General features: G+C 44.2%; 1 protein-coding gene across 2 annotated transcripts; it reads left to right on the top strand.

The window, feature by feature from the left end:
• The first annotated feature begins 353 nt into the window (after positions 1 to 353).
• si:ch211-137a8.2 (uncharacterized protein LOC777613 homolog) lies at positions 354 to 23,021 on the top strand. Of its 2 annotated transcripts, none has more exons than XM_068716555.1 (13): positions 354 to 584; positions 10,231 to 10,413; positions 10,917 to 11,067; positions 11,952 to 12,134; positions 12,282 to 12,416; positions 12,567 to 12,761; positions 13,937 to 14,066; positions 14,214 to 14,321; positions 14,484 to 14,581; positions 16,573 to 16,812; positions 20,227 to 20,370; positions 20,768 to 20,823; positions 21,636 to 23,021. In XM_068716555.1, exons 2-13 carry the CDS (start codon positions 10,283 to 10,285, stop codon positions 21,826 to 21,828), a joined length of 1,764 nt encoding a protein of 587 aa, XP_068572656.1. In that variant the 5' UTR covers positions 354 to 584; positions 10,231 to 10,282; the 3' UTR covers positions 21,829 to 23,021. The 2 variants fall into 2 exon arrangements, with proteins under 2 accessions (XP_068572656.1, XP_068572649.1); XM_068716548.1 differs by having other exon boundaries at positions 14,154 to 14,321.
• Positions 23,022 to 27,375: the final 4,354 nt, after the last annotated feature.

Below are 27,375 nucleotides of genomic sequence, written 5' to 3'. Positions count from 1 at the left end.
GTTGTGAGATAGACGAGGAGTTCTCTGTTTATGGTTTGAGGACTAATAAAGTAGGTCAGCAGGGCCCCGTCCCATTCCAAAATCAGCTCCACTTCCATGCGTCCTTCACTAGTGCCTGTGAACGTACTGAAGAGCTTTAGTGATCATTGAGACGGATGAATGGAATAAATGAGTAAACAACATTAAAGTGACTGACGAGTGAGAATGAGCAGGTTATTCTGTGTGAGGAGGTGAACTAGGGCACACCGGAGAAGGTGTTGGTAAAAAAAAAAAAAACGAGCTACAGGCACGTGATGCAGGTGAGCAGGTACAGGTGCGCGCGAGGACAGGTTCAGAGGGGGCGTGGCTTCTAAACTACCTGCAGCAGGTAGGCTCGGGTTACCTGTCCCTCTCTAGTCGCATGTGTGTGTTTTCCTGCTGCGGACTGCAGATGATTCCCGTCTGCAGGAGAACTTTGTCACTCAGCTGTGTTCAGCCGATCACCTGTCCAAGCCTCACCGGGATCACCGGAAGCGTTTCTGAGGAGTTTTGTTTCCGCACCGGGTTTCCTTGTTTGCTGACATGAGCTCATCCACCAGCAGCCGGTAAGTCAATCGTCACACGGACGTGAATCCGATTCACCACATCACACACCGTTTCAACTTGCTGTGAGTTGTTTTTTTCCGGTTCGTTGTTTGAGCTGTCTCTTACGTCACTCGAACCGAACCCCCCCAGCGCCGGGTTTGATCTGATGACGTGCTGTTTGAAGAGCCTGATGTGAGACAGTGAGGGTCATTTAAACTACTGTACTGTGTGTGTGTGTGTGTGTGTGTGTGTGTGTGTGTGTGTGTGTGTGTGTGTGTGTGGTGTGCACGTGTCCCTCTGTTGCCATGGTTACAGAGACAGGTGTCTTGCTGCTGGTCTGGTGCAGACAGTGGAGGAGGCCCTATCTGTGTTTAGAGGGTGTAGTGATGGGGGGGTGACAGATCTTTGAGTGGTCGTCATCGTCCTCCATCATTTTAGCATCTAGCAGCTGGTGTGTTTGGGTGATACCTCATGGTTTCACTGTTTCTGCGTTAACGACATGAAATGCTTTGACTTTTGTTTTCTCCATTGATTTGACAGCATATTTTCTGCAGTAGTGAAGTTAATAGATAACCATTTAACCCTGCTATCTGTTGAAATAGATATTGTGAATAAAAAGAGGCTGCTTGTCACATAAAGGAGAATGGTTGTTTAACCCTATAGGTCAGCTCAGCGTTAGTGCGCCGGGGTTGTTACTAGCTTGGTGGCTAACCTGTCTATGACTTTCATAATGTTACAAAACAAGCGGAACATTAACGCTGGCATTTGGCTTCACATGGGAAACAGGTCCTGTTTGTTTGACCCACCGATCCTCCCTTTGTGCTCCTCATACTCTTTATTACACCGTGTTATTTTCAATAACAGTCGCCACACAAACTACGTTGTTTGCTCTCTACGACACGTCGCATTCAATGTATCCGTGGTTTGCAGAAACTTACAATGCCAACATTGTTTTTCATGGCGACTGGGCTGATGCACTACATTTCTCAGTTTCACGTCAGTGTAAAGTGAATATTAGACATTTGAAGAACACCTGGGACTGTGGAGAATCTGTGGCGGGCTTTGAATCCAGACGTTGGTGTCTTCATGAAGTCGCAGTACGTTTCCTACAGTAATAAGTCTCAGGTCTTCACCCAGCTGATCTTTATCCACCACAAACACACACAAACAAACCCCCTACAGTAACCGTCCATCAGATCCTGTGGTGGCAGTGGATTGTCTCTACCTTTTCTCAGGCGTTGGAAACGCGTCGGTGTGGTTAAACGGTCTCTCCACCCAGTGACAGCAGAACAACACTCAGACCTGTTTCTGGGCGTCTGACAGCAGACTGATCCTCGGCCACACCTGAGCTGAAGAACCCATTAAACACGCCGCTGTCTTCTGTCTCAGGCCGAGGTCTCAAAGGAACCCGTTGATCCCTGTGCATGTGTTCAGGGCTTTGTGTTGCAAGTGTTCCTGTGTGGAGTACACAGGAACACTTGCAACTCTGGGCACGAGTTGGAGACGGTTCCAGTGCTTTGACTTGAATTCAGAGCACTGGATTCAACCGATGATATGTGAATGCTCCGTTTCCAGCTTCTCTAATGGAAGGATTTGCTTCTTTTTCGGTCTGAACGACTTCTTTCTCGGGACGATATTATATTACAAAACAAAAGTTAAGTTTGTGCGCATAGTTGGGTTTAGGAAAGACAACATGGCTGAGCTAAAAATAACCGTTGGGCAACAAAGCAAACGTTGGGCAACAGAACCGCATGGTGTCTTGTGGTGGAATGTCCCGTGTTTGATCCTCACTGACTCTGCGTTGCTTTCGTCATGTGCAGCATGAGAGACGTACACGAAACCAAAGCCTTGTTTTCATGACTACTTCACAACCTGCCATGACGCTGGGTTGTGACAGAGTGTCTTTGGGCTGATGGTGGGACAGAACCAGACGGTGTGATCCGCATATTTCACTGTTGTGTAATCTTCTGATTTTATAGTCTCATATAGTTTCGTATCAAACACAAAAAATCAAAACTGAAAACAAAACAAAAAACGTGACACTGCTCAAAGAGGTTACGGTTTAAAACCAAAGGTCTGCCAATATTTAGGAGAATCAAATGTTCATGTTCACTTGCGGTAATGTTTTCCTGCTGTAAATGTTTATTTATGTTATTTTTTTAACTACATCATTTCAATATATCTATATGTTGTTTTTCCCAATCTTCAAATGTGTCCTTTGCTAAGCCCATCCCCCCCTTGGTTACTGCTGCTAGCATATCAATATAGTGTTTTCAACGTTAGCAATGAGATATTGAGATGTATTGAATCGGAGATATTCCAAAATAAATAATGTCAGATTTCTGGAATAATTCTAAAATATTAGAAAATATACGGAAAGGACTACAATATGCATTTGAGAGCTACTTTATCATTTTTTTCGGCAGGTATTGAATATAAGAAAGTAAAGATAAGTAGCCAACTATAGTAATAATATTTGTATTTTTATAGGATTATATAAATATATATATTTTCAAGTAATACCGCTTCATGTGTTCAGGTGATGCTACGCTTAGTGGTTAGCATTCCTGTGCAGAACCACGAGTTGGTTTCTAGGGCTCTGTGCTACTGGATCGTTGGTGGGCTCTTTGGACTCTTTGGGCTCTTTGGGCTCTTTGTGCTCTCGAGGTCGTCTTTTATTCAATACTGCGACCCTTGTTTTGTGCACAGGTCACGTCCCGTATGGACTCTGTGAGTGTTCCAGTGTTGATGTCACTGAGCTCAGTGAAGCAACCTGCAGCTTCTGCACTGTAGCTGTGTCACATATCATGTCACATATCATGTCACATGTCATGTCACATATCATGTGACATGACATGTGACCGTCGTGGCTACAGTTTCACTACGGGGACCTGAGCTGTGCTGCATGTTTATGTTTGACCCCATTCCCACCAGAACCCACGGTCCTGATCCTCGAAATAGAGTTTGACATGCTTCAGATTCTGACGTGTGTGTGTGTGTGTGTGTGTGTGTGTGTGTGTGTGTGGTAGGGCAGGGCTGCAACTATAATTTCTTTGATTTATTAATCTGCAGGTTATTGTTACAATTAACTGATGACTCATCTAGTCCATAAAGAGGCCGATCACAGAATGGCGTTGTGTTGATTTCACTTGTTTGGTAAAAGCGTGTTGTGGGAGGAAGAGGAGGAAGAGATGAAGAGCTGGGTGTGCGGCAGAGAGGAGAAAGAAAAGAAAGAGTTAACGAGGTTCTGAGTTGACGAACGTGTTTTCAAAGGAGCTTGTGTGTTTTATTAGTGTTGCTGGGGCTGCTGGGCTTCATTATGCACAAACTCTGTGCTCGCTAACATCTGCAGGCTGATGTCCCTTCTGACGGCCATAACGACACCGTTATTACGCCGCTGACTAGCCTGCTTCCTTGGGTTTTATAGCTGCCGTTACGTGCAGCGCATCAGCCCTCTGCACACAAACAGCTGCTTCCACACAGAACCAGAGAAGGCCGAGCCGGCCCAGTGAGGCCCAGTACCAGGTAGTAGACGGCACAACATCCTCCTCCACGTTTTTAAGAGTAAACAATGACGTTGGCGTGTGTCTTCACGCTGTGGGCGACCTGAACGTGGAACGAGGCTGGCCTGGTTCAGAGGCAGGTTAGATTCTCCACTAATCTGAAGATTGGCGGTTCCATAGAAGGCTGTAGTCTCGTTCCGACTGTACAGAACAAGAGGAGCCTTGGAGCTAATTCACGAGGCACCCTTCGAACACGCCGGGCTTTCACGTGACTCCTAATGTACAAACCACGCGTCACCACGTGTTACGTTAACCGTGACTGTTTGACAACCGCCAACCGAGTCTTACAACGTTATCCTCGACCGTTAACGTTAACCATGTGTCACGACGTTAACCACATGCAAACCCTGGCCGACTTCCTGTCACCGTGAAAACATAGACATAAACCGTTTGTTTGTGCTTCATGTTAAACATTAACTTCAGAGCCTGAATCTCCTCATCAGACTCTGATATCCTCCACTCGGCGTCTGTGATCCTCTCTGCACTTTCTCTTTGCAGTCTGTTTAATTCACTGCACTGTGCCGCTTTGTGACGCCACTTCCAGCTTAGTTAGTTTAACATTCAAATCTGCAGAGGAGCGTTGACGTATTTGGGTCATGAGATTAGGATCTGAGGAGTAAAAAGGCTCCTCTGACACCTTTTTTAGAAGATTCAAAGTCCCGCTCAGCTGTAAACTAGATTTGACATAATCACTGAGCTTAGAATTATACTTTTATAAGTCGGAACTGTTTTTATGACACTGGTGTTGGAAGAAGAAGAATTTAATGTTTAACAGTTTTAGAAGGTAAAGTAGAAAGTGTTTGGATTTTAAGGCCACTTCAGAGTGTCTTTACAATAAAACAGGGTTCAGAATGACAAACACATCCAGTAAGTTAACAGCTCAATGGACTGTACAGAGGACAGGTCTGTACAGAGGACAGGTCTGTACAGAGGACAGGACTGTACTTAGGACAGGACTGTACTTAGGACAGGACTGTACTTAGGACAGGTCTGTACGTAACACAGGACTGTACTTAGGACAGGACTGTACTTAGGACAGGACTACGTAGGACAGGACAGGACTGTACTTAGGACAGGACTGTACACCAGAAACTGAACTTCTCCTCTGATTCCTCTGATCGAACTGTAACATGACGTGAGAGACACATTGTTGGTTTTGGTCTTTTCATAGGTTTTGTTGTCAACGAGAAAAAAAAGATAGAATATCAGCAATACGAATACACAGAAGTATTTTGTCTCTCTTTGCCCCTGTGGCTCTATGACTCCATTTTCTCTCTGTCAGTTATTTCAAGGATGATTTGTAAACCTATACACCCTCCAGATATTCTCACCGTCTCCTTTTCCATCTTCAATTTCTCTGCGTAATTAGATAGTTCAAATCAGGTGTATTTCATACCCCCCCCTCCCCCGCCCCCTCCCCACACACACACACACACACACACACACACACACACACACACACACACACACACACACACACCCCCCTTCCTCTCTCTCTGACTGCCAGTCTCTGAAGAGGACAGAAAGGCTGTTTGTTCCCTGCCTGCCTTCTTTTGTCCAGAGGAGACAATAGACTGACTCTGGGGGCAGGGTGGAGGAGGAGGAGGAGGAGGTGGAGGTGGAGGAGGAGGAGGAGGAGGAGGAGGAGGAGGAGGAGGAGGAGGAGGAGGGACAAAGGGATGAGATTCAAGATATGTCTCTAAAAAAATCATGTGTTGTGTGAAAAGGGTCGAAGTAATGAACCCACCAAATCCACAGTCCTGCTCGACACTTTTTAGCAAGGTACTAGAAATTTAGTAGCCGATACAAATACCAGTGAAACTCCGCGATTCTCGATGCTGAATAATCGAGCTCGGACACGTCATGGAATCTTTGTTATAAATGTATGTTGGTACATGAATGTTCATAGTGTGATTGATGTCAATAAAAGCCATACGTGTTGGGACTTAGGACCCAGGGGAACATAAGTCAGGCATGCCAAGCGAGGAGCTGTATCGTTCCGTAACCTGCATGTGGAGTTCTGCTAATAAAGAGTCGCAGTTTGTTCTCACGCGCTTCTATGTTTATTAAAATAACACGACACCCTGAATAGGTTCATGGTAGCTTCAAGTTTCCCGACGTCCACAGAGACTCTTCCTGACTGCTTTTTATCTACATGTTCCAAACTCAAAGTGGTTGAGGGGACGAATTAATTAGGATCATCAGTAGAACACAAATAATGTTTAATGTGGTCGCACAGCAGCCATGTGTGCTCAGGTGTGTGTGTGTGTGTGTGTGTGTGTGTGTGTGTGTGTGTGTGTGTGTTCTCAGCAGAGGGGATGATTGACTTTGTCTCAGGACACACACGATATTTTAATCAGTCTTGGTCCTAATGGTCTTAACTTCCTCTGACCTTCATCACCTCCTCAGGTGAACATCACTTTCCCTCTAAAGCGGTCGCTCTCTAATAGGAGCCATTCATCTCATTTCTTCGCCGCTGGACGTTCAGGGAGCGATGCGTTTCACTGCTTCGTTCCTGCACTCGCTAACCTGCAGTGATTTAAAAAAAAAAATTTTCTCTACGCAAATAATATGATTGATGTCGGTTCGATTGGAGTTTTCTAAAGCCAGATTAAAGTGTTGCCTTGTTTGCCAGTTATACATGCAGAGATAGATAGTAGAGTATTTCATATTCCCAGCGAGACATTAAAGCAAAAAAGACAAAGATAATGAGCAAAACAAATAATACACTACTAATCAACAATTATGTGTGAGGCGGACATAGTGGGAAAAAATAATAATAGTAATTTAGGGTAAAAACACATTGTTTTAAAGGCATAAGTTCAGTTACTTGGAGCAACTTTAAATGTAGCTTATTTTAGTTTTTCACACTATTTAAGGTCCGTGTTTTCCGTTGAGTAATTTCCTCTCTATACAGTAGTTCTCATTGTAAGTGGCAGGGTCCGCCGTTCCCTCACTGGATCCTAAATTGGGGCGCGAGGGATCGGCAGGAAATCGATGCAGCGTGTCATTCGCCGTTGCTGTTTGTAATCCGATCTGATTGATGTCAGTCTGTGTTCACTCTCCTGCAGCCGCTAACGCTAACACCAACACTGCTGCTTCACGTCAGAGGCGTTTAAACTGGCGAACCACAGGGTGACTTTTATTGTGAAGCAGTCGCAGGAAGTGCATTGTTTGTTTGTTTCCCCTTTTGCTGTGTCCTGCTGATGTGTGGGGAACTAATAAATCAGATGGTGGTTGCTCATGGCATTGTGCAGAAAAGCAACAACAGGCTAATACCTTCTTAAATGGCTGCAAGACTGCCCCGCCCTCTACGTCACCTCATCGTATTCACTGTAAATGCCCCTCCCCTGCTCTCCATTCACTGCCAGATGCTGAATGAACTTTGTCTTAGGACTCGGGCACAGCGGGAATATCGTCACGCTGTGAACTCGCCTCCTTTTCACCTTCACTGCTGAATATCATCCGGTTTATGCTGCAGGCCCACCTCTGACCACCATGCTAATAAAGCTGCGATCGGACAAAGCTCCGCCCCTCATCCCCTTTCTTCTTTAACTGCTTCTTTCACATCTTCTGTCTCGGCACACAGACGTTATTTAAATGAATGTGAGCTAAGTCTTCAGAGTCTTTGCCTCTCACCTCAATCTCCTCCTCGGCTCTGTATCGCGATCAGGTCGGACAAAAGCCATTCTCCTAATCTTAAATACGCGAGTCCACCTGGTGCTATGTGTCCTCAACATCTCAGCAGGGAGGAGTCTTAATAGTGAAGGTGAGCTGCTTCCTCTCCATTCCCCACATGCTGGTCTGATCGGCTGCTTCTGGTTTCCTGCAAGCAGAAGAGCAATTTGCACTGGAAATAGAAGTCCTCTTCAACAGAGACATGGATGTTATGTAATCTAAAGTCTCTGTGTACCTGAGGTGGGACTTCTGGCTTTCTCTCCTTCCAGGTTTCTATGGATGAAACCTGCGCACGTGCGCGCATCATTTAGTTGATGTCGGCTGTAAAAGGGTCTTTACATGTGAAGTCAAGTTTTATGTTGTCGTAGAAACGGGGCTTTATGTCCACCATCGTCCGTCTCCTATACCGTCCAATATTCAAGCAGATTTCCCTCCAGATGTGAACCAACCCAATGTTCTGATGACATACAGCGGTTACAATGATGCACAGCAGGTTTAATAAAACAAATACTGCATGAATGTCAGAGAAAGTGGAAATGTTTTCAGATCCTATGTTTCCAGTCAGGTGTTTTTCTGTTGAGGAGGAACCAGATAAGAAGAGCGAGTGATGTGAAACTGTTGAGACTCAGCCGGCTGTTGGTCCCACCAGACAGTGTGCTGGAGGCATCGCAGTCACAGAAGTCAATGGCTGATCTGAGACACACACACACACACACACACACACACACACACACACACACACACACACACCCACACCCACAGAGAGCTGTCGGGTAATCATATTGGGTGATGAAGCATCAATCATGTCGGCCAATCACACTTCACTGCCAGCTCGTTGGTCCAAATCGATCACATTATTTTTGTTTTGTCTGGCTCAGCTGGTGATGTGTGTGTGTGTGTGTGTGTGTGTGTGTGTGTGTGTGTGTGTGTGTGTGTGTGTGTGTGTGTGTGTGTGTGTGTGTGTGTGTGTGTGTGAGATCCCAGTCTCTCTCTCATATTCCAATGTGGCCTACCCATGGAAAACTATTCCAGACACACACACACACCTGCTGTCACTGTCCACGGCTCGTCTTTGCATTCTGCTGCAGCAGCCTGCATAATATTCTGGGTGCTCAATTATGGCTGCAAGTTGCAGTTGTTGCATCCGTGAGATGGAGCTGAGACGTGGCGGTGCACGCAGGCGGTGCACGCAGGCGGTGCACGCAGGCGGTGCACGCAGGCGGTGCACGCAGGCGGTGCACGCAGGCGGTGTGGTGCACACAGCTGCATAGATCACAGTGACGCTAACTGTTGTGTGAGACGTCTGACGCTCCTGGCGGAGATCTTCACTCTACTCGGTCACCTGTCTAGTTGTCTTTGTGTTCACTCTGTTCTGTAACGATTCAAAGGAATGAGTGACATGTTGGCCCGTCCTCTTCTTCTCTTTCTTGCTGACAGTTTAATGAAGCTACAGACGGCAACCAGTTAGCCTAGCTTAACGTAATGTCTCGGTCCAAAGGTAACAGATATTTAAAGCTCTTTAAAACATTACTGTTTTTAGATAATTAAATACAACATTGTATTCATGTATCAGACTCAGACAGTAGACTTTGTGCAGTTTGAGTTGGACTAGGCCAGCTGTGTGTGGGTTGATGTTAATTATTGTTTTGCATATCGATTTTACAGAATCCACTCCAGTTCATTTGTTATTTTGGCTTCCGTCATGATACCAAATACATACATGTTGATAGAATTTTGTCTACTCGAAGTTTTCATATTTTGGAAGGATTTTGAAGCATTATTTGTCTCTATTTGCACTTAGTTCCAACACACCTTGTGAGCGTTTCCTCTGGTCTTGTAACCTGTGAGGTTCAAACGGCAGCTTCAGTGTTGAGCCTGAGCTGCAGCTGGTGACTCATCAACAGATAACGATTCTCTCTCTCTCTCTCTGTCTCTGTCTCTCTCTGTGTGTGTGTGTGTGTGTCTCTCTCTGTCTCTGTCTCTGTCTCTCTCTGTCTCTCTGTCTCTCTCTGTCTCTCTGTCTCTCTCTGTCTCTGTCTCTCTCTGTCTCTGTCTCTGTCTCTCTCTGTCTCTCTGTCTCTCTCTGTCTCTCTGTCTCTCTCTGTCTCTGTCTCTCTCTGTCTCTCTGTCTCTGTCTCTCTCTGTCTCTGTCTGTCTGTCTCCTCTTTCTCTCTCTATGTATATATATCTGTCTCAATATATAAAGCGGGGCTCTGCTCACTTTATGACAGGTCATGGATTCAATAATCAATAAAACCATTGATAATGAAAGTGATAATAAACACAACATCTGTCTTACTTGGACTCTGAACTGTGAATCACTGCAGGTGATGCACTCTGTTGTGGAGACACTTTCACTTTGTCTGCATCCCGACTTCCACTATCCCGACTTCTGATTGATCCTCTGCTCCTCGTCTCTCAACAGGTAGCGGTCCGGCGATGCCATCCCCACCGCTGAGGGACAGGAAGTGAGGGACATGGAGCGGTTCCTGGATCTGTCAGAGTCTCCTCTTCTTCCCACCTCGTATCCGCTGGAGCTGGATGGGGAGGAAACCCAGCGAGCGGACGGCAGCTGGAGTCTGGATGAAGACCCTCGGGGATGTGGACAGTGAGTGTCCTCCACTGTTTGCATCTGGTGGTGTCCTGTCTGCAGTTTTACAGACAACTCTTTTTATAATGCTGCTTCTTGTGGTTTGACGTTACTGGGGTTCACTATCCATGTTCCATGAACAAAGTGAGAAATAGGCCTACAAAGAGCTACAGCTCTGAGGAAAAGGTATGCGACAGAGCACATGCTTACATAATCATAACTTGCATATTCATGACGTTCACCCACGCTCTCTTCTGTCGTCTTTCCAACTCTGTAGCTTTAATCTCTGCCGTCGACAAAAGTCTGCACCTTTCTGTCCCATTTGTGCCGCTGCAGACGTATCCGAACTAACCTCAGACACTCTGGGCTTATGGGAAACGGTGTTTGTTAAAAAATCTAGTATTATAATAATATACAAATGCATTAGAACAGGAAAAGGTAAAACGATGGATAGGGCAGTATAAGGTGAAGAGAGACGCTGCAACCAGAACATGTGTAACCTCCATGTTTCTTTCTTCCAGGTTGGAGAGGAGGTGGGTCCTCTGGCACGACTTCATGAAAGAACACGCCCAACTGGACGACTGGCTGCGATTCGCCGAGCAAGCTGTCCGTCCCCCTCAGCCCGCCCTCATTCCCTATGTCACTGCCAAGGAAGGAATGAGGAAGTTTGAGGTGAGGAGAAATGAAGTGGTCAGAAGACGAGTAGGGCTTTCAAGAGATGGCCTACGAGTACACAGACCTGTCCAGACCTGATACCGCTGGGGCTCCTGCACATGTGGCGCCTGCAGAGGTGGTTTGCCAGCTTTCGTTTGGATACTAGGGAGCACAAGGGACGCTTGTTGTCATTCCCCCCTCATCGAGGGGGTGGGGCGGGACCATGGTGCCACGTTGCCATGGCCAAGAAAGCTGCTTCGTGCCTTTCCGCCGCTTCATGTCATCCCTCCCCTGTAGGAGAGAGTGAGTCAGGAGCAGTTGTCGGTCATCCTGGTAGCCCCGGGTCGCCTGCTCGTTGACTCAGATGATGGTCGCCCCAGTCAGTCCCCCAGTTCTGGGGGGCTCTGTGTCAGGAGGTAGGGGCCATAGGCACACTGCCCTCTAGCCCCCCCCCCCCCCCACCTGTTACAAGGCAAAGTGGGCAGGGCTCCAGCGCTGGTGCTAGAGAAGGTGGCTCGATCCCCGTCTTCTGCAGTCGGGTCTATTCTCTCTGTTTGCAGTGTTTGGTGGCTAGAAGCATCAGTTTGCATATGGATATATGCAAGTTTGCATATGGATGTATGCAAATTGGAATAAACAATTTGAATGTCTAGATACAAGAAAAGATTTAAGATTTTATTCTCAATACTGAGGAAAATGCGTTTCATCTTGAATTTAGGCTATATTTTAAGGAATGATAACCAGTTCAGGTAAGCAAGGAAGTGTCAATATTAACAAACCAAATGTCAGTGAAACATTTTAGATGTGCGAATTCTTTTGCCTTAAACAAGAACATTTGTAAAAAGTGATTTTGATTTTCCTGTGAGGAAGCCTGAGTCGCGTCTTTTCATCTGCGTGCTCAGAGGCTGCGGTGCGAGACCAGGTCTCGGCTCGTTCAGTTGGACGGTTTGACCCAGAGGAACCGAACGCTGACTCGGCTGTTTCAGGGCGCCATGCGGGCTCGGCTCCTGGCGTCAGCGAGGGAGTGCGGCCAACGATGGGACGACGTGAACGCTAAACTGGAATCCATCACCGGACGATTAAAGGTAATAATAATATTAATAATAGTAATACAGATATTAGTCTTTTAAAAGAAAAAGTGAAATGTTTAGTTGAAGAAGTTGTAAAGAAATATTAAAGCATTTCAAGACTGATTTGAAGATGGAGAATCCCTCTTGTTTTTTCTCCATCAGCTCTTCGTCTCAGAGTGGGAGGAGTTTGAGGCAGAGAGGGAGGAGCTGGCTCTCTGGTTGGCTGAGCTGGACGTCCGTCTGACCGAGGTGGATCACCTGACAGGAAACACTTGCGAAAAGTTGAGGCAACTGCAGGTGTGCGAGTGTGTTTGTTGTGTGTGTTTATATAACTAAATACATGGTGATTTTACTACCTCCTGTATATTGTAATATTTGTGTGTGTGTGTGTGTGTGTGTGTGTGTGTGTGTGTGTGTGTGTGCGTGCGCGTGCATGCATGCATGCAGTCCTTCCAGCAGAGTGTGTGTGTGAACTCGGGCCGTGTGAACGTCCTGCTGCAGCGCGGAGAGGCCTTGATCCAGCGCAGCGAGCCGACTGATGCTCAGCGTGTGGAGAGTCGCCTGCTGGAGCTGCTGCGGAGCTGCAGCCTCGTCTACAGCAACATCACACGAACGCACACGCGGCTGCTGAGCATGAGACTGGTACACACACACACACACACACACACACTGTGACAATACACACAGATGTAAAAATACAGGAGGGGTGGAGGGAAGATCACATACAGGCAGGTGGTTGTACAGGTTTTTATTTTTTTTCTTTTACAAATATAAATACATATTTATTCTGCCGCCACGTTCATACAACATAAGGATGAAGAGCTTTAGGCCACTAGCCTGTAAACATTCAGTCATCGAGTTAGTTGTACAGTAGTATTAGTAGTAGTACACTCATTTAATATTGCACTCGGTTTAATAAAAGCAATATGCTGACCTTCAGTCCCTGGGTCATTCTTCAAAAACACAGGATCCTACAATTCCCATAATGCAACTCAAAAGCATCTTTCTTTTTTTTCCACATGCTATAAGTAATACTAAAGCTTTTTAGTTTCATATTCAGTCAGGTGACCGTCTCAGATGAGTCATTCAGAATTCAATATTTTTTTACACAATCTGGTTAGAGCAAACGTCTTTGTTTTTTTGTTTTGCAAATCTTTGATATTAGACATATAGAATGAAGTGATTTTGATGAAATACCTCGTTTTATGCTTTTCAAACCGGCCAGTTTGTTCTGGGTTCATCTCTCAAACTCTGACTCAGACTCGAGATGACCTTCACAAAGTCCTCTCCACTGGTGGCACGCTCTTCTAAAAACATTTCTTCACTCACTGTACTTATGAATATTTAATAAACTACTACTCGTTTCAAACAGGAGCAATGTGCTCGTCTGGGGATTCCATTTATAATAAGAGTTTGTGTTGTGGACTGAAGCGGTCTTTTCCCTCCTCTGCCCACATCAATGTGGTTTTATTATTGAGATTTTACATGAATATGATGACCTCATAAATGATGACACGCGTATAATAAAATACACAGTACAACCTCATCCTAAATCCTGCTACAACATAAAAATGCTGTTTAATGCACCAGTAATAATAATAATAATATAAACATGAATATACAACACTTATACCTAAAGTACTTAAAGTTTGCCAGTAGTACTTCTGTACTTTTTATTTCAGTACATGTTTGAGTGTAGGACTCATGAGGGGATAGTGGTACTACTACTTATACTTAAATAAACAAACTACATACTTACTCCACCACCGTACATCAGTCTCCTCCTCCTCCTCCTCCTCCTCCTCCTCCTCCTCCAGGTGTTTGAGGATGACTGGATTCTGTCTCAGGCTACAGACTCCGGTTGTCCTTCAGAGACTCTGTTAGACGAAGAGGGAGCGCTTGATGTAACCAACCTGGACCTCCCTGCATTTCCAAACCATCCTAAAGGTAAACCAACATAATGCACATTTCATTTTAGGTATAAGATTAATCATCAATATTTAGTAAAGATCTGTTTCTGCATCCACCAATCAGCTAACCCCACCCTGGCCTTCTCCTCACCCGTCGTCCTCCCTCCTCCTCCTCCGTCCCCAGTCTCTCCTACCCATGAGCACCTGGGGCTGGAGTGGGACCCGTCCGTCGATATCGGACGCTCCGTCTCCCATGAAGATGCCGACTCGTCGTATTTCAGTGCCAACACAGGTAGGAAGTGACAGAGTAGAGGTCTTCTCTGTTTTGTTCTTGGCCTTTTGTTATTTCACTGTGTGTGTGTGTGTGTGTGTGTGTGTGTGTGTGTGTGTGTGTGTGTGTGTGTGTGTGTGTGTGTGTGTGTGTGTGTGTGTGTGTGTGTGTGTGTGCGTGCAGGTCTTTGTCACAGAGATGGTGTGAAGAGGCTGAGCTACTTCAGCTCGCTCGGCTCTCAGACCGATAGCAGTGACATCACCAACCAGCAAGCAGATCTGGTGAGTTACAACAAACAAAAAAAGTGAAATAGATGAATACATTCAGTGTTTTCATTCATTGGTTTGATGGAAAAGAAGAAATGATTTCAAGTTCTTTAATGTCCATTATGCACAACAGTTGAACCTGTCATTGGCTCTCTCCAGCGCTCATAATATATAAAATATCTAATTAGAATTAAACAAGAAAGGAGAACAATGTGGTTTTGTATTCTAGAGCTGCAACAGTAATCAATTAATCGATAAGTGGTCAACTACTGAATTAATTGGCAACTTCATTCAAACACGGAATACAATAGTGTGTTTATTCTGGAGGAACTACCAACAAAGTCCAGCCCTGATCCATTGTTCTAATGTCTTTGGGTGATCGTGATGAGGACCTTTGTTAACCGTCAGATCTTGGTTCACGGTCACACACACACACACACACACACACACACACACACACACACACACACACAGTCTTATTGGAGGCGGTCTTCTAGCTGTCAAGATGTAGACGGCGTTGTTTTGTTTACTTTGATGAGCAGGAGGCGCTAAAATGATTTGACCTCATTTCCATGTATTCATTAACGTGAGAAGAAGACGACACATCGGGCCTGAATATGAACAGAACCACATGGTCTTCTCATGTCTGTTGTTCTGCCCTGACCCAGATGCTGCATGGCCCAGAGGCTTCGTCTGTCTGTCTGTCCGTCTGTCCCCATCGCTCTCTCTCACACACACACACACACACACACACACACACACACACACACACACACACACACACCAGCTATCTAAACATGTTCTTCATTGCTGTGTGTCTGCTTTATGAGCTGGTTGCAACAGTTCACCTCCTCTTCTGCTGATTTATTGATGACGCCTGTGGGATGTAGCACCTCCTTGTTATCGGTTTCCCTTTTTTTTTTGTTTAAGCTTTAGTCTGGCAAGAAAACCTGTGTGTGTGTGTGTGTGTGTGTGTGTGTGTGTGTGTGTGTGTGTGTGTGTGTGTGTGTGTGTGTGTGTGTGTGTGTGTGTGTGTGTGAGTGTGAGAGGCGGAGGGAAACTGAAGCACAGACAAAAAGAGAGAGAAAATAAGACGGCATCCATGATTTTGTGGGGAAACGGAGACGAGAGCAGAATACTTTGAAGTCATTTGAGTATCCGCCTCTGCTAGCCTGCAGCCCCCCCCCCCCCCCCCCCGTGTTTCTCACACACTGTTGCACTGTCGATGAACCCCAAAGCACAAGAACAGAGAGCACGTACAACTGAATTAGCATTTGATACAGTTGCAGCATCCCAACAAAGACGTCAAAGTGTTTGCACACTTGTGTCGTCCTACTGTATTTTTTATTTTCCTAACATCTATTTATTGGATGCGTAAAGTATGCTGCATGAATTCTGGATGTAACTCAAAAGAAGTGCCTGTAGAGAACCAACTTACAACTTTTTGCTTCAACTTTTTTCTGCAAGTAGAAGAGTCTTAATGAAGAGAGAGCGTCACGTTTACAGTACAGTTACATTGCAAAACTGTTCTGATTTCCTATAAATGTGTATTTATTGCATATGCAAAATCCAGCAAATGTTTAAGTACCAACAAATCTAAAGTTGGTCTAAGTTTCTTGGTGTGTAGCGAGCCTTGATTCTGTGTTGTACTAGCACCTGACTGCATAATACTGTAATAATGACGGGGGCTACCATCCAAGGTGACGCCTGTCATCAGGACTCTAACTATCACACACATTCAAACCCCGTACAGTTTACGGCAGCACTTTGGGGTTAAGTGTCTTGCTCAAGGACACATCGACATGGACTAGCAGAGCCGGGGATCGAACCGCCGATCGTCTGATTGAAGCGCTACCACTGAGTCACAGTCGATCAGATGTACTAAAATCAACCTAAAATAAAAGAATGAGCGTTAACAGGCTGGACCATCATGAGGAGATGACTGGAGCAAAACGATACATTTTCATAATTAACTCTTTAGTTTAAATTATCTGTTTTCTGTCCAGCAAATGGAGGGATGGCTCGACCACGCCCACCCCGGTGTCTCCTCACCAGTAGCAACCCAGGGGGGCGGGACTCGGCCAAAGGGAGAACCTTGGGCGACCTCGACTCCTGACGGGCGGGACGGCGAGCCCGTCTGCTTTGATGGTGGGCGCGTGAGGGCGTGGCTGGGCGTCCAAGGCCCCGCCCCTTCAGAGAGGACCCCTTCCTGTTCCAAGGCCGTGCAGACTGACGGCCGGGTGGAGGTGGGTGAAGTCACCTGTGGGCTTGGAGCTGACAGTCACAGACAGGAAGTCAGACGGTATTGAGGAACGGACTAACACATCGATGGTTTGAGTCTTTTTATGAGATTTGTGGGACAAGACCTGGTGTTGACCTCCACTACAGACCTGAACAGTTCTGTGACTGAAGCTTAGACTGTGTCCTCCGGTAGCTGCTGCTACAGTACGTGTCCTCACAACCACATGTTGCCATAATGACTCATGCACACACTCACAAGGTGAGAGGAATACTCTGTCCTGGCTGGTGAATTTAGAGTAACACTAGCGTTATTGTCTTATTTTTTGTTTTTGCTCGGCTTGTCTTCCTGTGCAGTTCATTGACGTTCAGCACATGGCGTCACATGAACATAATCGGTGTGTGTAAAGACTCCTGACCTGACTCCTGAGACATGCTCACCTCCTCACACTCTCTACACACACACTCATCTTCTCAAGCTGTTTTGAGTCCTTGACATTGCAGGAGGAACTATCTTTTGACAAGCAAGCTGTAAGAGAAATAAGTTGGTCTGGAAACTAAACTATTTACTTTAAATTCACTTGACACTGAAATACCTGTGATGCTGATTTAAAAACAATTGTTGTATGGCCTAAGCTAATGAGTGAATTTTAGCACCATCTGGTTAATATTTACGTAGTAGGTCCAGGACTTTTATTGTGAAAAGTAAGAACGGAAGGGGTGGATCTGGTGTCCGCTGCCTTTGTCAAGGTTGAAAGGAGAAATAAAGTTGTCTGTCTTGGTTCGGATAGTATTAATGGCAAAAACATTTAGAAATAATCTATAGAAATGTGAATTAATCACACACACACACACACACACACACACACACACACACACACACACACACACACACATGAATAAGCCCCTTGGACAGAACTCCTTATTTGTACTGCATTGAGTTTGTCACTGTTCTCATTTTATGTTATAAATAAAGTTACTTAAAAATAAAGCAACAAAAACACATCTATAGCATATCTAAATCTGGGCCCACAAGGTCCTAAATACAAGTACAGTTAGCTCACACACACACACACACACACACACACACACACACACACACACACACACACCGTGTCTATCTTTCTCAGTTTTACTAGCATTGTAAAGACAAGTTCCAGCACACATGAGGACATCACTGTCCTCATGAGAGAGGACAGTGATGTCCTCTCTCATGAGGAGCACCATCAATATTCATAATCATCAGCCTTTATTTTTCCATCGTTTGCAAAGACAGATTCCTGAATAACTGTCCTCTATGACCCCCCCCCCCCCCCACACACCTCATGTTTCTCTCTCCATCAGACTTCATTTTCTCACCCTCTCTCATTACCGGTGGAAGCGGTGCCTATTTATTCTGCTCTCCCTCCCGTCGTCCGTCGCTTCACGGCCGCTCTTGATTTATGCATCGAGTCTGGCTGCACTTTAACTGTCGCCATAAAAACAGGAGAGAAGCACGCAGACTTCCTCTTCTCCTTCCTCTCTCCTTCCTCCTTCTCTAATCCCTGTTTTTTCCTCTGTCTGACTTACAACCAGTTACAGATAAACTGTTCGTGTTCAGAAAGGGGAGATAAACAGACTGCAGGCAAACAGAAGGGAGGGAAGTTTGTAGATGAGCTTTTTCACGGTCAAATCTGATAGTGTGTGTGTGTGTGTGTGTGTGTGTGTGTGTGTGTGTGTGTGTGTGTGAGATGTTGTAATTAGAGCGATTTCGTGCACGCTCATTTGCAATATGCAGGTTTGATTGAACGTGTGTTTGTGCGTAATTGCATTGGCACTTTCTAATGGAGCTTCATTACTGCCAAAACTATCGAGCGAGCGCAAAACAAATTAGAGCAGAAATCAACCTGCAAGCCCAGATTTGGGAGCAGCGAAGGAGAGAATCTGGAGTTTAATCGATGTTTTTGGAGCAGCTTGTCTGCGAACTCAGACTGAGAGCAGAACAGCCTCTGATTCATTTGAAGCGCCGTTCTGACTCTGCCTCCTCCTCCTCCTCCTCCTCCTCAGTGTGCTCCGTCAGCTCTTGGGTGAAGTCATGTCACTTTTTAAAGGAACCTAGCAGAGCTGGACGACGTGTCATGAGCTCGGTTTTTACTAAAAGTTAAGTCAGCTAAATATTCAGCCATGACATTGAAAATCTTTCGGATACCACAAAGCTACTTTACTCCAACACAACAAACACGGGCAGCATTAGCACTCCTCTCTCCAGCTCTCACTTACGTTTCAAACCTCGTCTCTGGACGTACATGAAAGGTTAAAGAGTTTTCCCAGAGAAATTACAAAACAGACGGTTTAGCGACTGCTGTCTGCAGTGTTAACACCAGCATCAAAAACGTCTGTGGCCCATCTCTTACAGTGCAGTCATGCAACCACAGCCAACAGTTAGTAGACATCTTAGGAAGAGTTATTGGTCATGTTCTTCACGTTGTCTTGTAAATGTCTAGCAACACTGTCAATTTCCGCTTGGAAGTTTTATTTTGAAAAGACAGTATGCAATGTACCGTCTTCACAGGAAACAACTTGGTTCAGGATAGGGTGGTTTGGGTTAAAATAGCGGAAGACACGCGGGACAATAAGTCAATGTCACTCCTGGTTTCACACGGGTCATGAACGGGCGGGGGGGGGGGGTCCCATGTCTTACGACCCACCCGTCCACCCTGACCTCCGCTGTATGTGCTGTTTGTACTTCCTGGTCAGATTACGTGGATTACATACAAATAGATTGTGTGGGTTATATACACATTCCAGTGCATTACTTTTCAGTGGTTTAGCTATGAACCACGTATGTAGCAGGAGTCAAGACGTCAGGGCATCGCTTGTTTCCCACTTCAGATGGTGATAGCAACATATTGACTCGTGCATATTGTATTAAGATGGACCATTCTGCACTATCAGTTAAAGTCACACAGAGATGGGCTTCTGGCGGTGTATTTATTTCTTATTGTGAATCTATTATGTTGATAAGAGCGAAGCGTTTCAAGTGTCGAGTGGGAAGAAGTAGAAACACTTTCTCAGTGTTAACAGTTTTATTAAAATATACTGAGAGGACTAAAATCACTCTAAACAGCTTTTTAACAACATTGATCAAGACTCTTATCCTGACCTGACTTGGACTCGACCCAGAACACATTAAAGTGTCTCTGGCTGTATCGGATTACAATGAGAGGACAGAACACTGCTGCAGGACTTTGGCAACTAACGTGATAATCACAACTTGTGCTTCAAAGGGTTCACAAACAGCTGGAGAAGTGACGTCTCCGCATGTTCACAGATTTAGATTCGGAGACGAATGAAAGCTGTTAAAACGCTCACTAATTAGGTTTCACTACCTTTCATGCAGCTCCAGACTTTATCTAATTGTGATCAACTGATCTGTGTCACAGTGTTACCACAGCGATGCACCCGACCAGCTGGCTCCTCGTCCCCACAGCACACAACTGCCTTTTGCTGGCGCCGCCCCTTCACCGTCACATGACCTAAACGCCTCCTCTGATTGGGTGAAGCACCAACACCGATCCAGCCTTAAGGTGAGGCGATGGGGTCTATCGTCTCATCCTTGACTTGATCTTGAATGATGAATCGGCTATATTCAGAGATGTTTGTGCTTCCAGTTTTCCTTGAGAGAGACTTAATATCACAACACATAATACAGAGTGTTCAGACTTTATCAGTTCACAGTCATTTAAGTGTCAGAAATGAATGTGGTATTCATTTTAGGGATGGGAAATAATACACACAACACCCTTTGAATAAGTAGTAGTAATAAGACGAGGTGTGTGTGTGTGTGTGTGTGTGTGTGTGTGTGTGTGTGTGTGTGTGTGTGTGTGTGTGTGTGTGTGTGTGTGTGTGCGTGCGTGGATTTTTCATGTGAAAGTAAGTGACGTTGCCTGAACCCACCGTTAACAGAAGCTCTCTGTTGTGCAGGCTGAAGAAGAGCAGCCCCGTTGTGAGGAAGCCGAGCGTCTTCGCTCCGAACAAAGGTCAGAAAGAAGTTGTAGCCGATCGGAGCGATAAACGACGTGGACGGGCTGTAATTTGTGGGATATTTCTAAACCACAGAGAGCAGCAGAACAGTGTCCTCTATGCTCACCAAGAGCCAACAAACGCGTCTTTGATCGGCCAATTAACAGCGTTCACATCAGTGTGTGGTGTTTGTGCCGCTCCGCCCTCACTGCTCTGTTTTTTTCGACAGACCCTACCGGTGTCGTTTCACACTGGACCATTAAAGTGGAGCCTGCAGAAATATAGAAATATGAACTCCTTATTGTTCCAGGCCTAAGGTCACAAAATACCCCCCTAACCTCGCCAAGAAGAAAGTTCCTTCATGTTTGTTAATGTTCATTATTTTATGTATTGAGCCAGTTATTAAGTTGTTTTAAAAAGAATTCCCCTTAAAATCGACAAATGCAAATAACTGTCTCAGAACTTTGCCTCTATTTTCCCTGTAATCAGATTACATCATTCTTTCCAGCAAACTGGGAATGTTCATGGAATTACAGACTCGTAAAATAAAAGATTACCATTTTATTTCCATTAATAAAGGACAATGCTGTTTCAAAGCTTCCTCTGTGCTGTCGGTGATGGAACCAAGTTGTGGCTCACATTAAACACAGTTCTATAGAATGTAAAGCTTAAAGGGTTCATCTGACTTCTTCTAATATCTACATCAGCGGTAACTTGAGAAATCTTAGTTTCATTAAGAAATATTTAGATGTTTTTCTCTGAGGAGATAGATGACTTTTAATACGATTAAACTACCAGACTAACGCCTGAACCTCTTCCTCCTCCACAGAGTGACTTCCAGCAGCAGGCCTCCTTCCTGCCTGCTCTCCCCAGCCCTCCTCTGCCTCCTTCTGGCTGCAGCTCTGGCTCTCCTGGCCTGTCTGTTCTGGGTCGTCCTGGAGCCTCCGTGTCACTGCTGCAGCGGGATGCCTCGAAGCTTCCACCTGGCGCTGAGGTACGTCAACGGACCCCCACCTACATGAAGACCACCCAGAGACCCTCGCGACCGCCGAAACATCTGAACGCGTCTGACTTGTATGGCTGTTTATTTAAGAACTTATAAAGAACGTTGTAGAAACAGCACCAGCGCTGTAGAGGGATGACGTCAACGGTCATATCCAGAACACCTTTGTGCCTCACATTGCTACGTGAAGAGATGTTATATTAGAAGACGGGTTGCTTTGCTTTCACAGGTTATAATCTAAACTGCTGTCTGTGATATCGTAGCTCAAGCTAAGTGACTGTGTAACACTTTGACTGCCATTCATGTCGATATTATGAAGTATGTTGTACTTGATATCAATCACTAACTTCCTTGTTACACTGTGACAGCACTTGTATTTAAAATTAATTGAGACGTTTTGCAAAATAACAAAAGGAAATATACTGAAATTAACATTTATTAATGTCTTTTTTTTGGCCTTTTTCCAAACAGTCCAACGTTTGTATGAATGTGTTTTCCTCTTTGCAGGCAGCTTTTCTTTTCAGTTACTTTCTCAAAAACCAGCTTGCAGAAAAACATCCATTAAAGTCAAGAGACTGTCTATTTACTGGAGCCAAAGTTGTGTCGTTGGTGAGCATTTGAATATTCTGTGCGTCTATTCCAAAGACCAATAATTTCACTGTGACCAAAATAAAATTATGATGAGTTATTTCCAACTATAGTTTCACATCTCAAAGACTCAGAAGTGTGTGATGGTTCTTCTTTGTTTCTGTGGGATTCTGACTGATTTCTTCTTTTTGTTCTCTCAGTCCACTAACCGTGTCAATAATGTCGAGCCCCGGCCGACAGAAGGTGCTCCCTGGTTTTATCGTTTGGTGTTTTAAGTGACCAGAGGGTTTCAGTTAACCAGCGCTGTGTCACAGCTGTAAGAACATCAGCTGTTTGTGAATTCAGCAGTGCCTCCTCACACACTGTGGGTTCGAGCCGCTCGTCTTCTGATCATTTGACAAAAAGTTTCATTTCAAGAGGATCACATTTTTGTCAAACTTGCCGTCAGTAGCTGCATGATGATGATGATGATGATGATGATGATTATAAGTCAACTGTAATCTAAAACATTTCGCTTTTAGCTGTCATTGTTTAAAAAAAAACCCTGATATTTCATCCAATCAAATGTTTTATGCTTTTGTACATGCGTTTGAATATAACAAATAAAATTAACTGTATGACACATTTGGGTTTTTTAGATCATTTTGTCAGTTATGCGTTTGTTTGGTCTGAAGAAGTAGAAATATAATTAATTTTAGTGGGAGAGCCTTTTGGGAAATCAAGACTGAGAGGTTTGTATTTTATCTCATGCATAACATTCAATGTTCTATTTATTTTCCTTGAAGAAATGTGATTTAATACATTCATGCAATTACTGTTTGCTTTTTTTAAAACATATTTTTACTTCTATTTCAGACCAAATTTAGTTTTCAATACATTGGTTTGACTGTGTTTTTAAAGGTACTTTACTTGAGTATATTTATATTAGAGTTAAATTACTTTGTTACTTTTTATAGCACTATAGTTTTTTGACACCTTTAGCTATTTTACAGATGAAAATATGATTAATAAATTATTATATATTAGTATAGATTCAACTAGCTAGCAGTATATAAAGTAGTGAGAATGAGCACCACCTTTACCAGCAGCAACATTAAAGTGAAGAACGCATTAAAGCAAACTTTCTGTCTGCAGGTTGAATGTATGATAAATGATTGTGCAACATTCAAGAAAATAGTTTTAGACTGAAGCTACAAGTGAAGTAAGGAGTGGATCAACCGTGTGTGTTTGTGTGTGTGTGTGTGTGTGTGTGTGTGTGTGTGTGTGTGTGTGTGTGTGTGCGTGTGCGTGCAGGTTTTGCGTAGTGTCTCAGAGCAGATTTGGGTGCTGGATCTCGTGCCATACTCACGTGTCTGAAGAACGCCGAGTCACTGCGATCGGTGACACTGCTAATACACTAAGCAGGGATTACCAAGCAGTCTGTGTGTGTGTCTCTCTTTGTGTTTGTGTGTGTGTGTGTGTGTGTGTGTGTGTGTGTGTGTGTGTGTGTGTGAGAGGCCATGTATATGTATGATCTACAGACACATTTTAACTACCAAATTTACCGTTTTATCAGACCATAAATGACACAACCATTAGCTAGCCCACCCGGGCTTTAACAGACCCATGCTCCTTGCTCCTTGTCACAGCGTAGGAAAGAACATCTCACGAGTTGAGTCCTACAAGGAGCCAACTGTTTGACCAATAATCAAACGACATCTCCACCTCATGACTTTGGTATACAGTTTCTGGACTGTTTGAGTTTTGGGGGAAGTGGATCTTTAGGTGTGGACTCGCCCTGGAATAATTATTACGCCGTACAAGAACTGTCTAAATAAAATAGAGTCTAAAAAAAGCAGGATAAGTATTTAACTCCGGAACTATGTCACAGAAAACACAAAACAGGTAATGAATCTTACATTTGATGCAGCTCTCAGTACTTAATGTTAAAACAGTGCTAAGTAATAGCATGTGTGTGTGTGTGTGTGTTTGTGTGTGATGTGTGTACTGTACACGTGAGTCTACAGTGTGTAGCAGTCATTGTCAATGAACATGGTTGTGTACATGTGCCTCTGTTTTTGTCGTGCAGCTGTCACGTCATGTTTCTCCGCCTGTGATCTCTCTGTACTACAGCGTGTGTGTGTGTGTGTGTGTGTGTGTGTGTGTGTGTGTGTGTGTTACTGTATCATTGTGTTAATTTGTCTGTTTTTCCTCTGCATGTTCAGACATTTTGCGTTAGTGTGCTTCAGAGAGTACATGTTTCTTTTAGTGTGTGAGCAGCAGCGTGGTTTCTTGTGAAGGTTTCTTTAATTTGTGTGACTCTGCAGTCTTTCTCGTCCGTCCGTGTGTGTGTGTGTGTGTGTGTGTGTGTGTGTGTGTGTGTGTCCTCTGCTGGTGATCCAGTTAATGAAAGCGCTCCATCTGTTCGTAGTGTCGGCAGGCCTGCAGCTGAGGATTAAGATGATGATATCTGCTCATTAAAACGTAAGAAAAAAAGGAAGAAAATGTCAAACTTCCTTCTCAAGAATCATAAGAAGACTGAGAACAATTATTTCATTGTTATTTTTAAATTCTTAATTTGGGGCATGGACACTAAACAAACATGAATGGTTTCCACCTCACCAAAGAAAATTAATTTTCTTTGTTAAAATATCACACAACTGTAGATAAGTGTGCTTGTAATATGACTTTAAAGAGCTAATAATGAAACTTGTTACGTTGTTTTTGTACACAATTTTTCCACACATGAAACCACACGTCTGTTCTCAATCCTCTTTAGTCTCGCTGTACGTTCTGCTTCTGGATTCCAATTTTAAATGTATGTAATGTCCAATAAGATGGTCCGTGTTTGGACGGACAAGGCGTGTTTTTTAGTCCGTTCGCATAAAGCAGGACGATGGTCAGGGGAGGAGGAGAACGTCCCGCGCATGAATGGAAAAGATTGTTTCCCCACAGCCGACAAAATGCCTCAAATTCAGTTAGAGGGCAAATAATTCCGTGTTAGCCGAGGAATCTGCAAGTAGATGTTCTAATGGGGTCGTGAGAGAGTGAGAGCTGTCGGAGAGCGAGACACAAACTTCAGATCTAAAATGGAGAGGAAGACTGTAAGCTTTAAACTCATTTCTGACAGTTCCAGATTCACAAGCTGTGGTGTTATTTGATTTCACAATTCTAGTATGAATCTCATCTTATCTTCAAGGGAGACTAAAGTCCCTAACAAATAATTAAACGGCAAAAACAATTTGATGTGTTGGGGGTGAGTTCTTGTCATGGTGTACAGTGACTTCTTTTTTAATAGACACACAAATCAGGGCTGGTTCAGGTTTATAGTTAGGGCTGGCTCAGGTTTATAGTTAGGGCTGGATCAGGTTTATAGTTAGGGCTGGTTCAGGTTTATAGTTAGGGCTGGTTCAGGTTTATAGTTAGGGCTGGCTCAGGTTGATAGTTAGGGCTGGATCAGGTTTATAGTTAGGGCTGGTTCAGGTTTATAGTTAGGGCTGGTTCAGGTTCATAGTTAGGGCTGGTTCAGGTTTATAGTTAGGGCTGGTTCAGGTTTATAGTTAGGGCTGGCTCAGGTTTATAGTTAGGGCTGGCTCAGGCTTGCCTTGGACCAGCCCCTAGGTAAGCAGCTATAGGCCTAGACTGCTGGGGGACTTCCTAGGATACACTGAGCTCCTCTCTCCTCTTCTCTCTCTCTTCTGTATGAATTCACGTCTCATTAATGCTCATTACTGACTTTGCTTCTTCTTCAGTCTTTGTGCTTTCTTTCCTCGCAGGTTTCCATGGATCGTGGTTATATCTGGACCCTGGTCTTGCCTCCTGCCATGGCCCCGCTGACACCTACTCCTACTATCATTATTAGAAGTAGCCGCCGATATTACTTCTTATTTCTAGCAGTCGTAATGTTTCCATCATTATTCTGCTTACTACTCTCATTATATGAATCATTTCTGTCGTATGCATTGAATGTGTTGTAACTCTGTAATGTTGTTCATTCTGTACACATGACCTCTATCACACTTCTGTCCATCCTGATAGATATATATTTCTGTCTTTGTGCAGGCAGTTTTCATTTAGTTGTAATTCTACAGAACTGTATTGATCTGGTCTCTGAAACCCACAATTGTAATATTTATACTGAACTCAACATTGATGAGGAAACGGAAAGAACCGATAGAGAAAAGACAGATTCCAGTCACATTCCAGCTCTTGAGCTTCTGTGTTCTGGAATTTAAGATATTTCAGTACTCTATTTATGAATAGGACACAGACTGTGTTGTTGTATAATGGGAACTTCAGCTGCATCCATTCTGCATCCATTTCACACAAACCTCCCCCTTCAGCCCCGCAGCATAGACACGTCCCGTCTCTATTCTCTGCTGGTTACTCAAAGTGGCATCTCGTCAGATTAGGGCAACGTTTTTTTGAAATCCTCACCGTTTCTAATTCAAGATCTAGACTGAACAGAATTGTTAAAAACACGCTATGCTTTGCAGCTTTGCCTGAACGGATGTAAAGAAGAAAATCAGTGACAAACTAAATCATTGCATTGATTTCATTTAAATCCAGCAGCAGCAAGCAACCATGCCGTGGTGGTTAATTAGATTTAAAACATGCACAGAGGTTTTAGTGACATTATAAGAACATTGATGTCAGATACAACCATGCTATTGATTTAATTAAGATGTAACGGAGTTAGTCTATTTACTGGTTAAGACCGATTTTTAGGCCCTCAGCTTGAAAATAGTATGCCCATACGATAATGAGTGTAGCGTTGCAACTGTAAGGGCTATTTTAATACTTTTGGTAGTAAAATAACCCTAACACTTGTGAGATGTGTTGATATGTGTAAATATCAGTATATATGTTACTGGTTAAGAGTAGATTAAGATGGCACACAGCACAAATTGAAAATTCTAATTTTCGAATGGAAAAAAAAGCAATTTGAGGATATTTCTTTATTAGAAATGATGTAGGTCCAAGCTTTCCAGCTCTCCCA

The sequence above is a fragment of the Cebidichthys violaceus genome, unplaced genomic scaffold (assembly GCF_023349555.1).
Source record: "Cebidichthys violaceus isolate CVI_PGR_0920_01 unplaced genomic scaffold, fCebVio1.0.p SCAF_1, whole genome shotgun sequence".
In the NCBI taxonomy this organism is placed as follows: domain Eukaryota; kingdom Metazoa; phylum Chordata; class Actinopteri; order Perciformes; family Stichaeidae; genus Cebidichthys; species Cebidichthys violaceus.
The sequence above is the reverse complement of the archived record's forward strand: the minus strand, read 5'-3'. Positions and strand labels throughout refer to the sequence as shown.

What these genes read in the sequence shown, in the direction of transcription:
- si:ch211-137a8.2 (XM_068716548.1), top strand. Translation starts at nt 10,283, where the DNA reads ATGGAGCGGTTCCTGGATCTGTCAGAGTCTCCTCTTCTTCCCACCTCG. An exon ending in GGCTGCTGAGCATGAGACTG is followed by an intron (nt 12,762 to 13,936) that starts GTACACACACAC and finishes CTCCTCCTCCAG; the next exon opens with GTGTTTGAGGATGACTGGAT. An exon ending in CGTCTTCGCTCCGAACAAAG is followed by an intron (nt 20,824 to 21,635) that starts GTCAGAAAGAAG and finishes CCTCCTCCACAG; the next exon opens with AGTGACTTCCAGCAGCAGGC.